Source organism: Mercenaria mercenaria, chromosome 4 (genome assembly GCF_021730395.1).
Source record: "Mercenaria mercenaria strain notata chromosome 4, MADL_Memer_1, whole genome shotgun sequence".
Classification (NCBI taxonomy): Eukaryota; Metazoa; Mollusca; class Bivalvia; order Venerida; family Veneridae; genus Mercenaria; species Mercenaria mercenaria.
In genome coordinates, this window is record NC_069364.1 from 37,933,409 (window position 1) to 37,945,598 (window position 12,190).

General features: G+C 36.2%; 1 protein-coding gene across 2 annotated transcripts; it reads right to left on the reverse strand.

The window, feature by feature from the left end:
- Positions 1 to 1,829: 1,829 nt before the first annotated feature.
- On the reverse strand, positions 1,830 to 7,450 carry LOC123551475 (uncharacterized). 2 transcript variants are annotated; one of them, XM_045340445.2, is made up of 2 exons: positions 7,318 to 7,450; positions 1,830 to 4,828 (listed from the first exon to the last, which is right to left on the reverse strand). In XM_045340445.2, the coding sequence occupies exon 2, from the start codon at positions 4,806 to 4,808 to the stop codon at positions 2,319 to 2,321; it is 2,490 nt and encodes an 829-aa protein (XP_045196380.2). In that variant the 5' UTR covers positions 4,809 to 4,828; positions 7,318 to 7,450; the 3' UTR covers positions 1,830 to 2,318. The 2 variants fall into 2 exon arrangements, with proteins under 2 accessions (XP_045196380.2, XP_045196379.2); XM_045340444.2 differs by having other exon boundaries at positions 7,251 to 7,406.
- Between the last annotated feature and the right edge of the window lie 4,740 nt (positions 7,451 to 12,190).

Consider the following 12,190-nt stretch of genomic DNA (forward strand, 5'->3'; position numbering starts at 1 on the left):
TCATTTTGCAACTGTCAAACAAGGTAAAATTACATTCTCGGTTCCATTTGCCCTGTCGCTGAACGCATTTTTAAGAGTTTTATAAACGATTTTAACAGAATGCACCCACACATAGCACGTCGGCAATCTGACTGAAAAATGCGCGGTTGCACTTTTCGACAAAAATACGAATTTATTCTTCTCGAACTGATGGGCCGTGATTGTATCTTTCTTATGGCCGGGCCCTCGTCTTTATTTGAATAAAACTGGTGCAGGATTAAGAAAGTTATCATGAAAAATGTTACCTGAATCGACGGCTGTTTATGTTTTTTATACCCACACATAGCCATAAAAGTCACGTGGTATAGGCACCGTGTTTGATATATTTTCAAATTATGTATTACAAATGGTCGCCAAAATCGGACGGTATGTTACGTGCAAGACCCATGTCCTTATCTTAAAGGTCATAGGCAAGGTCACTCATAGAGGTTAAAGGTAATGAACTTCTCTATTTATAGAAACTATCATGCAGACGTCAAGTGGAGTAGACGAAAATGATTGTACGACAGAACTGGTAGATGTCACTGTAAGTCAGGATGGATCATGGTCAAAAAGGGGAAAAGGAATGAACAGTTTGTCAGGTACACACGCACATTCTGGAATGGAGCATATTCATTTTATGCAATCGAAGTTGGCGCATATTAAAATCGCACTGTCTGGCCGTTCGTCCATGCGTGCGTCCGTGTAAATTCACTTCCGGGTGGTATCTCTGCCATCCATAAAGAGATTTTAAAGGTCTTAGATGTCAAAGGTTAACAGGGTTCATTTCGTGTCCGGTCCATAACTTTGACATCCATGAAGGCATTTTAAAATGACTTAGCATAAATGTGTACCATAATGAGTCGACGTGTCATGCGCAATACCCAGAGACCTAGCTCAGCTCTAAGGTCAAGGTCACACTTAGAAGTTAAAGGTTAACATGGCTTGTTTATTTCTGGTTCATAACTCTGCCATTTATCAAAGGATTTGAAAATGATTCAACGCAAATGTTAACCATATTGAGAAGATATGTCGCGTTTATGACCCGGGCCTGTCAGGTCAAGGTCACAAAATGATTGTAGCATTCTTGGGCACACTCCGCGGTCATTTGTCACCAGTGATGACAGCTCTTGTTTTTCTTTATGATTAAGCTAACCTTTTAATATTCATATCCGATAACTGGGAATAATCAATTTTCGTTTACAATTAGGTAAGAAGCAATGAGAAGCAAATGTTTGATAAATTTAGATAAAAAGTGAAGCCATGCCAAATACATTTTGAATTTTTCGTGAAAATCGGGTACAGTCAAATTCGTAATTATTACTTTACAGAACAGAAGGAAGGTTCTTAAATTAAATATTTTAATTTTGCAATTTAGGCTGGGGCCATGTAATCGGATTCCAAACCAGGAAGTGCCTAAATTATAGTACACGGGTAAAGACATGTGCGAAATGCAACGGCCATGGAAATGTACGCGAGCATGATTGTCGACTGAACTGGACAGGCTCTGCGAAGGCAATGGAAGCAGACATATTGGTTCAGCTGCACAAAAATGCTAGTACAAATGGATTACGTTATACAGCGGTGATAGGAAATGAAGACTGTGCTTCCATTAAACATATCAGGGAAAAGGTCGGCAGCGTAGAGAAATATTCAGATTTTGGTCATTTAAAAATGACATTATCTAATAAAATGGAAGATCTTCATAAGAATAAAAATGTGAAATCTCTAACACGATTAGTTCAGTCAGACTTTCCTCTGTTCATTTTTCATAGATCTGTCTGAAAAAAATTTAAAGGTCGCACTCCACCTTAAACAAAGATATCTTTTATTCACATTTTTTCTAAGCAGCAAATTATAAACTGCAAATAAACGAATAAAAAAAGTAATGAAATGAATGTTACATTATTTTTTTTTAAAGCGGAAAATCTGCTCAGAGTTTCTCAGTGTAAATGTAGTTGACAACATATAGCTATACATTTGACGAGTAAATTTTGGAATTATTAAATGATCATCGTTCTTCGAACATTGTTCAACGTCTGTCGTCTTTTATCAAAAGTATATATAACACAGTGATTTGATAAACATTAATAAATGTTTAAAGTACTCCCTATTTTGGGACAGTGGAAGAATATGGTATAATACCGTGTACGCAACAATATTCGGCATCTTTATTCAATCTGACATGTCCGAAATTAATTCAATACACTGACAGTAAAAGCATCATCATCTCTGTGTTCCTGGCCTATTCCGTATGGAACCAGGCTAACATTAGTCACTATAAACACACGAACAGGATTTCACTGTCTCTTAGCTCTCACCTCACTTGTTGATGGATATATAAATGCTACATTAGCATTGTTAAGAACCTTCTTTTCTTTCGTAGATTCATCTGTAACCTTTGGCTCACTATGTCCATTTTCATACACCTCGTACAAGTCTCCATTTTCATCCATTAAATTTACCAATGGTGTCTCTACAGACAGCGTAGAACTATCTGAGAAAAGACGCAATCTTGTCACTGGTAAGCTTGTCTTGTTTTCCTTTCCAGTGTTTATTTCAGATGTAAAATCCATGTTCGTTGCAATATTTGTTACATTATTCCGTTGCTTTTCTTCCGGCAGGGTCATATTTTGTATTGATCTGGATAAACTTGTTCTCTCTTTCGTCAGCTGTAAAGAAGGACAAGGGTCTATTGAATCAAGACACAGCTTTGGTACAGCAAGGAACTGTTTGTTTCCACCGGCTTTGATCTTTGGTTGAACTTTCTTTTTGTCAGTCTGATTTTCATCAATTGTATCTAGTCTTATTGTTTTGTTTGATTCTGAAATGAAATCAATGCTAGAGGTATGCACGGTTTGTTTTTCATTTTCTTCAGCTTTTGAAATATGTTTAATACGTTCTTCAGCTTCAGCTATATACTGTTCTGCCACACTACTGTCACCTTTAGACGAATTGTCGTTGGCTGGAATGTCTCTTTCCGATTCCCTTATCATTTCAATATGTCCTAAAGCACTTTCAAATTCAGAATTTTTGCCAATTTCTGTTCTTGCAGTTTCGATTTCTTGCTCTTGTTGTCTCTCAATAGACCTGATAGCATTTTCGAATTGAATATCAGTATCTGTACATGTCTCAGTGTCCTCAATGTTCGTTAATTTAGACTCGGCTTTTTCAGAAATTTCATTCGTATTTCGATTATCGTCCCTAACCTCGCCCACAGGTGTGTTATCTTTTCTTGGAGAAATAACAGATGCCGCCGTCATTGTTCTCTCTTCAATTAAAGTGACCATTCCATTTCTTACATCATTTACAAATAACGGGGCGTCTTCAGAAAATATATGACTTATCTCTGAAGGCGGGGGATTACCTGGCAACTGAGAAAAATCGGTACCCTGAGACTCCGAGGACTTTGGTCGACGGAAAGCTCGTTTATAGTACCTGCGAAAGTTGTAGTCACTGCTACTTTTTGCTACATCTTCGTCGCAGTCAGCTGGCCGGTATCTTCCCAGTCCTCTCTGTTTATGAATAACGTTCCCGTGTTTGTCGTACAGGTTGTTTTTGATTGGTTTAAATCTGTCTGCAGGGTTGTCCTGTAGAAAAGCCATACCTTGTGTGCTTACCTTGTAAGTAAATGTTGAAGAAGGTACTTTTGGTTTTGCTTTAAAGATAAAATCTTCATTGTATTCGAACTTTTGTCGTCGCAGGTTTTCATTCTTTTTGCTGGTGTGGTCATACATAGGATATAATTGTCTCGCCTCTCTTTTTTTACTATCATAAAAGCTGGGACCAACAGTTTCGCCGATCGAAACAACACTTAGTTTTCTTTTAGGCGTATCAATTTTTGCACTGATTTTTTCTTCATGCCTTTCTTCGACCTCCGCATCGTTTGTGTTTACTTTTGCTTCCGTTTCAGTTCCTGTTAAATAAAAACTATTACTTGGGGCCAATGGTGATTTGGCAGGCCTTGTAAAGCCACCTGGAACTTTGACTATATCAGTGCTGAACTCTGATTTATTCTTAAAATCGTATTTACTATCCTTCTCATCTTTGGTAACAAGTGGTTGTAACTTTATAACATTGCTCTTTATCTCTAAAGATTGTCTTTCAGGATACGATCTTGAACCGCGTTTAGTTTTACGATATGTGCTACTTGTGCTATTTGTTTTTTCGATGTCTGCTTCAAGTGCTGGGATGAACGTAGCACTTCCTAGTTTGAACGGTTTCGGCGTTAGTCTGTACGGGGACTTTTCATATTCGTCACTCTTCACACCAAATGCAAACTTGTCTTTTTCTTTGTATATGGAAATATTGTCTGGTAAGTTCGAATAGGGAACACCGACCTGTTGTAGAGAAAATGTAGGGCTACGAGTAATGCTACTTTTACTGATTCCTTCAGTAAATATATGATGTCCTGGTGAATACGTTTTCATTGATAAATGCGGACAAATGATACGACTTGAACCTTCTACACGTGGAGACTCTATAAATTTATGCTTTGTCGTCTGATATGAAACCTTTACCGGAGGAAGCCTTTTAAAAGCCAGACTTTCTTTAGGTCCAACAATGTCATTATACTGATTCAATAAATCTAAAGACAGAAGTTCATTGTCTATTGGCTCGAGTTTTGATGAGGTATTTTTTCTGTTGATGAGATTTTCGGTGCTCGAACGTTCGTATATCTGACTAATTTCTGTTCTTTGCGGTCTCAGGGGTCGTTTTGGTGCCGCTCCCGCGGTTTGAAGATTTTTCGGAATGACAATTGCTTGTTGAGAGATTTGCAGTGTTGACATTTTTCACGTTTTGAAAGGTTCTGAAATATATGTCAGACTATTAAAGTCAATTACAGCGTACTTACGATAACACACATTTCGATCATAAAAAATGTATCAGAAACTATAATAAATATTACTATCTAATGATATTTTTGAACGGAAAGTTCAACTAACTTTTGCATAATTCGTGGATGAATTCTAAAAATAAAAAAAAATTCGATACAAAGGATGTAGGCAAGTATTATCCAAATAAGGTTACTTTCACATATTACGTCGCACAACTTTTCTTTTTTAGAAATGGTAAATAGTTTTAATTACAGTACCTATTTAGCACAGAAAAGCAACACAGATTGGCTGGAATAAGTGCAATTTTGAAGAAAATTTTCGTCATCATTTTTCGTAGTAAAAATAAAATAAGACATGTAATTTATCTACGAAATGTTAATGACTTAAGATATCTTTCAAGCAAATGATTCCTATATACTTTTAGAATGGTACATTTTTTAATAAATGATACTTTATAATAAGAGGAAAATAACGTAAAAGGCTGCTAGAGAGCACAAGCATCGCAGTCTTATTACTGATTATTGATAAATGTTTAATACACAATATAAGTCTTCTAGCTGCTACAGTATAAATGTACAGGGATGTGAGACCCGAAGCGGTTAATCTTGAAAGAATATTCATTAAAGAAACTCTACACTCATAGTATCTTAATTACTACTCAAGCCTGTTGGACGTCATTTTTAAAATATGTTTGTTCAGCAAATAATGCATACATCTGCAAATGGGAGATTTGTAGTCAATGTTATGTAAAGACTTTTTATAGGCATTATCTGTATCTAAAACGTGTACAATTGTGTGTTCTATAAAACAGAGAAATGCGCCCTGAAGCGTTAGTCACGCAATAAAATGGGTGTTTAGCTGCAAGTCTCAACGTCATACGGTTATGCTTTTGTTTTCCAAATAAAATAATACTGTGTAACATCTTTTTATCAGTATTTCCAGTTTTCTGTTCTTGTGAGTCTACTACTGTCTTGAAGGTCTTCTATAGGCTATCGGAAAATACCATGAAATCATGCTCACGTGAAGGAGACACGTGATTAAAACGCTAATGGGTATCAAAGTACTGAATCAAGCAGCACTTACTTAAAGAACCCTATTTTTTCCAAACTAAAGTGGCATTTTTATCTTTTATGTAGGCCTAAGCCAGTTCTGTTTCAATTTCATCGCGGATCTGTGCTTTATATTTTGGTAGCAATTACAAGTAGGCCTAGATATTTTCTTTAATAGAAAATATCAGTGTTATAGCTGTCAGTATGGAAGGCGTTCCGTAGTGTAGACATGCCAAGGAGATACAACGTGTTTTTCTTGGTATTTTCTTGTAGTGTATAGATCATATATGAACAGAAGGTGAGTATTATTTCTTAAAATGGTCTTGAAATGACATGACAGCTGACAGGCGATTGTTTATTTTATACAGAACATTTAGCAAATTTATTTGCTTCTGTGATAGACATCCGGTAATACTTATGTTTACTTTGATTTTACCCAGCAGTTAAGAAACGGACTTGAAAGCATAAAGTGTAACCCAAAAATTATCACAGACGTTCCCCATTACATGCATCAATAATGGTTATATCATGCACAACTATTGCCGTTTACTACCATCATACCTTAACAACTTTTGGTGGGTATATAAACTGTTTAAGTAAGAATAAACCGTTTGAGTTTACATTGACCTTTGTTACGAAATAAACTTATGGCGTGCGTTTGGCAAAAAATGTTTCGTCTCACTTAAATGACAAAAATCAGATTTTTTTTCATGGGTAAAACCAGCATTTGCATTCCGGACGCTCAACCTAAAATTGCAGAGGACCAGTCAAAATAAAATTTCTAGAGAAATATCTAGATGTTCAATTCTTTTCTTACGCGTGAACTTGCAAAATCAGTTTTACAGTATAACTGTATAAAGGTAAACATGTATCGTCGTCGGTCAGACAATTTTCACCGTAATCGACTATTCAGCATTCAACAGGATACTAGTGATTCTTTTTTTCTCAAAAAATCATGTTTCTGCTGGCATACCCCATTAAAATTAAGCCTTCACAAATGATTGTTTTAATGTCACATAGGCGTTTCTTGTCTATTTAAAAATGATATATAACTGACATACACCTGAAAGCATGAATATATTTTATTAATTAGTTAATTTTTATCATCAATGTATTGACTGGCGTATCTGCCAAATTGTCAGTAATTTAATATAATTAACATGTAAATCAATATCCTAATTTCTTTACCTGAATTCGTGCATACAGTATCATATAACAGTTGTAACATATCTGATCCTATATCAATGTACATTAATCTTATCGTAAAAATGACTATATATTTTTTCATTCGATTTTGCTCCTATCATGTATTGATAATCGACTACAAATATAAATCAGCACTTGCCTCTAAGATAAATCCATTATCATTTCATCTTAAAATTAAAATATATAGCTCGCATGTACGTCTGTACCTTCATCTTTGATAGATAGTCCTTTAGTCTAGTCTGAAACTGGCAAGATCTAACCTAAAGGCTAGCGATTAATCCATTGTGGAACAATTATACGCTCTTAAAAAGACTTTGTCTAATCTATATTGTTGTGTTTGACCTGTACTAGTATCAAATATATGTTGCGTGCTCAGTCTATAATCTTAAGTATTTAATACTGATTTAGTTTTTAAGTCTGTGCAACATGTTTAATTATTCAATCCGGACTTCTTCTTTGGGGATTAATTGCCAAATCAAAAGGACTTACACTTTTACAACATTTAAATGATTTAGTGTGTGTGGTTTTTTTTAATTCGTATTCTTCTCTTTTGGTTAGTGTTGAAAGTTATAAAATACCGTGTATATATCATATTGTCACGCTACATGCTGTTAAGGTTTTAGATCCACCACTGGTAATATCAAGAATACTAAGAAAAGAATGCAATTAATTCCCAAACTATTTGTAATTAATTTTCATCAAGCCAAAGTCCAGATATATCACATTCATTATCAAGACCACTTACTTTCGTTATCTTTATCAGTTTTGAAAAAAAAATGTATATTTGCAAAACAAACAATAACAGTGATCTAATCGAAACAAGAAAAGTAGTGACCCGTGTTGGGTTCGAACTATTAAAAGTAATTGTAAATGAAGTACCTAGATCCTTAAAGTAATTTGTCTGCTAGGCTTGTTTCTAATTGACAACTGCTTAAGTTGGGCAATAATGTGATTAAGGTCCTGGCTTACATAATTTCACGACAGGTCATGATCCTTCTCTGCATTGTATCTGTGCAAGCTTAAAATTGTCAAAGGGCGACTGAATTTGCCCAGAAATGGACGGTTGTTTGCTGAGAACTCGCCTTGGATATGTACCATCTCTTCCTAACCTACTGATTCTAATCACTCCCCTTTGATAGGTACCGTCACTTCATAACCTACTGATTCTAATAACTCTCCCAGGATAAGTACCATCTCTTTCTAACCTACTGATTCTAATCACTCTCCCCGGATATGTATCGTCTCCTCCTAACCTACTGATTCTAAACAATCCCCTTGGATAGGTACCGTCTCTACCTAACCTACTGGTTCTAACCACTCCCCTTGGATAGGTACCGTCTCATCCTAACCTACTGATTCTAATCACTCCCCTTGCATAGGTACCATCTCTACCTAACCTACTGATTCTAATCACTCCCCTTTGATAGGCAGCGTCTCTTCATAACCTACTGATTCTAATCACTCCCCTTTGATAGGTACCGTCTCTTCATAACATACTGATTCTCATCACTCCTCTTGGATAGTTACCTCTCCTCCTAACTTACTGATTTTAATCACTCTCCTTGGATAGATACCGTCTCTTCCTAACCTACTGATTCTAATCACTCCCCTTGGATAGGTAGCGTCTCTTCATAACCTACTGATTCTCATCACTCCTCTTGGATAGGTACTGTCTCTTCAAAACCTACTGATTCTCATCACTCCTCTTGGATAGTTACCTGTCCTCCTAACCTACTGATTCTAATCACTCCCCTTGGATAGGTACCATCTCTTCCTAATCTTCTGATCCTAATCACTCCCCTTGGATAGGTACCATCTCTTCATAACCTACTGATTCTCATCACTCCTCTTGGATAGTTATCTCTCCTCCTAACTTACTGATTCTAATCACGCCCCTTGGATAGGTACAGTCTCTTTATAACCTACTGATTCGAATCACTCCCCTTGGATAGGTACCGTCTCTTCCTAACCTACTGATTCTAATCACTCCCCTTTGATAGGTACCGTCTCTCCATAACCTACTCATTCTAGTCACTCCCCTTGGAAAGGTAGCGTCTCTTCCTAACCTACTGATTCTAATCACTCCCCTTGGATAGGTAGCGTCTCTTCATAACCTACTGATTCTAATCACTCCCCTTGGATAGGTACCGTCTCCTCCTAACTTACTGATTCTAATCACTCCTCTTGTATAGTAACCTCTCCTCCTAACGTACTGATTCTAATCACTCCCCTTGGATAGCTACCGTCTCTCCATAACCTACTGATTCTAGTCACTCCCCTTGGAAAGGTAGCGTCTCTTCCTAACCTACTGATTCTAATCACTCCCCTTGGATAGGTAGCGTCTCTTCCTAACCTACTGATTCTAATCACTTCCCTTTGATAGGTACCGTCTCTTCCTAACCTACTGATTCTAATCACTGTCCTTGGATAGGTACCGTCTCTTTCTAACCTACTTATCCTAATCACTCCCCCTTTGATAGGTACCGTCTCTTCCTAACCTACTGATTCTAATCACTTTCCCCGGATAGGTACCATCTCTTCCTAACCTACTTATTCTAATCACTCTCCCTGGATAGGTACCCTCTCTGCCTAATTAACCTATTGATTCAAATAAGATACTGATGATAAAACACTTCAAATGCCTGTTATTCATTCGAAAACAATTTAAACTTGAAATTTCTTTAAAACATATTTTTATTTGTCCACTACCTATCTCAACATAACTCGCATGTCTTGTATGTGAGAAAGTGTCGAGAAATTCACGCGTCTCGGTGACAGTAATTTTAGGAATTTCGATTGTGACTTTTGTCGCATAATGCATACTGACGATATGCCAATGAATGTCGTACAACTTTATTACATATCAATATGTACGATTATTATAATTAGTAAACTGCTTCGCATTCCGGGTTGTGTAGTAAATGTGTAAAAGCTACGAGAACTCCGGTTGGTCTTCGAAATTCAGGATTTTCTGTCGCCGCTTTGCTTGTTGAATATTATTTGTAATGTGTACAGTGTTTCTCGTTCACATTTTATGTCCAGTTAGAGCTATATGGAAATCAGAGGTCTTTCTCCACCATAAACTGGAAATTCGTCATTTAATTTCACCTATCCGAATTAAAACAATTACATGTATCTTCAATGAATTCATTTGTCATATTTTTACAAGAAAGAATGAATTTGCTCAAAAACATGTAGATCTACAGTGATATAAGCTAGGAAGTCGGTGTATACTTAACACACACAATCTCATTTCTAAAAAGGAAACATGTATCCAGGTCTATAAGTACCGGCGTAAGAGTTGCGTGTAATACAGCAATAAAATGCAATTAACATATCTTTCTTCGATCCTATGACCTTTAAAAGTAACAAAAAATTATCAGACCTCATTAATGATAAGGAGCAAGATCGCATCCGCGTGGCAACAAAATTCACGAGGGAGCTGAGAGAAATTCAAATTACCCCGTGAGGCGAGTTAAAAAATGAGGGTTTTGTTGCACCTAAGAATTTACCACGAAACACGGGTATTAAGGAAATTAGTGCTGAATCATGTGCAGCAGATTGCTGGTTGAATACGATCGAATGGGAAAACAGCGAGTACTAGGAGCATATCAAATACAGGTTAAACGTACTTTTATGTACGTATTTCCTTTACATCAAAAATAAAACGAGTTTTGTATTCATAAGAAAAATATATTCATTCCCGAAATACTCCTAGTTAAATAAGCATATTAACATCTTTTCGACATTTGGTAAGTAAATACGTTATACTAACTGGCTATATTATATAGTTTGAAATGCTTTAAAGTACCGAAGATGATGTCTGTAGTTGTATTCTCTTATATGAAAACCCTTACTGTTTCATCCACCACGTATGTGACAGGGTTTTTCGTGAATTTGCATTGATCCAGAAGGTATCCACGTGGTAGTAGAAACTTCTCCCAAGTTAAAATTTAGCTGTTCCATAGTTCCAAGAAACCAAAACTTTGCATTACTGTCTTTAAATACAGGACTTATGTATACTTTATACCATTTTCACATAAGAAGTTTAATTATTGTTGGTTTTAATTCAAAAGAATTATATTTTATATTTCGCGATAAAATTTGTATAGTATTTGCAAGTTCTCTGTAAACCAGAGGCAAAATCCTACTGGCTTATCAATGTTGACGCCGATCGGCGACTAATTATGCAAATACATCTTCATCTGGAAATTAGTGTGGTAGGTATTTTTCTTGGAAATTAGGAAATGTTAGAACTATAGAATATATACAATGCTAAATGCCAAATATCTAAGCTACAGGACTTTAGACAAAAAGGTATTTCATGTTTTTCTTATATAAACAAGAAACCCCCAAGTAGGGCAAATTTTGACACCATAGGCAAGACTTGAACTAACCTGGTGAAGGGCAACTACATTCCAAATGTCTAACCTAATTAAAGTGCTTGAGTTTTTACAGAAGATGAATTTTAAAATTTTCCTATATTTGTCTATGCAAAACCAGTGAACCCAAGGGCAGGACCAATGCTGACCCGAAGGGCATAGTCTGAACAAATCTAGTGGAGGACCACTATAAAATGCTACATGCCAAATATCTAAGTTCATTCTCTGCCTGGCATCATGGTTTTAGACAAGTTTGTTTTCTATTTATGTCTATGTAAAACAAGTGAACCACAGGGTAAGGCCAATTTTGACCCAAGGGGCATGATTTGAAAAAAACTTGTGAAATGACTATTATTATATTACAGGAAACTACATGCTAAATACCTATGCTTTAGGTCTTCAGACAAGAACATTTTTTAAGATTTTCCTATTTTAAGTTAATATAAAAAAGTGAACCCCTAAGCGGGGCCGGTTTTGATCCCAGGGGCATGATTTGAACAAAATTGGCAGAGGACTTGGTCCACTGAACAATGCTTAGCTACATACCACATATCTAAGCTCTGGACCTTGCAGTTTTGGTGAAGATTTTTTAAAATTTTCTTCTTTTGGTTGCCATGCAACCAGAATTCTGCATGGAATAAATTCTTTTAACAAAGTTGGTAGAGAACCATCCAAGGAACACCCTGGTCAAGTTTCA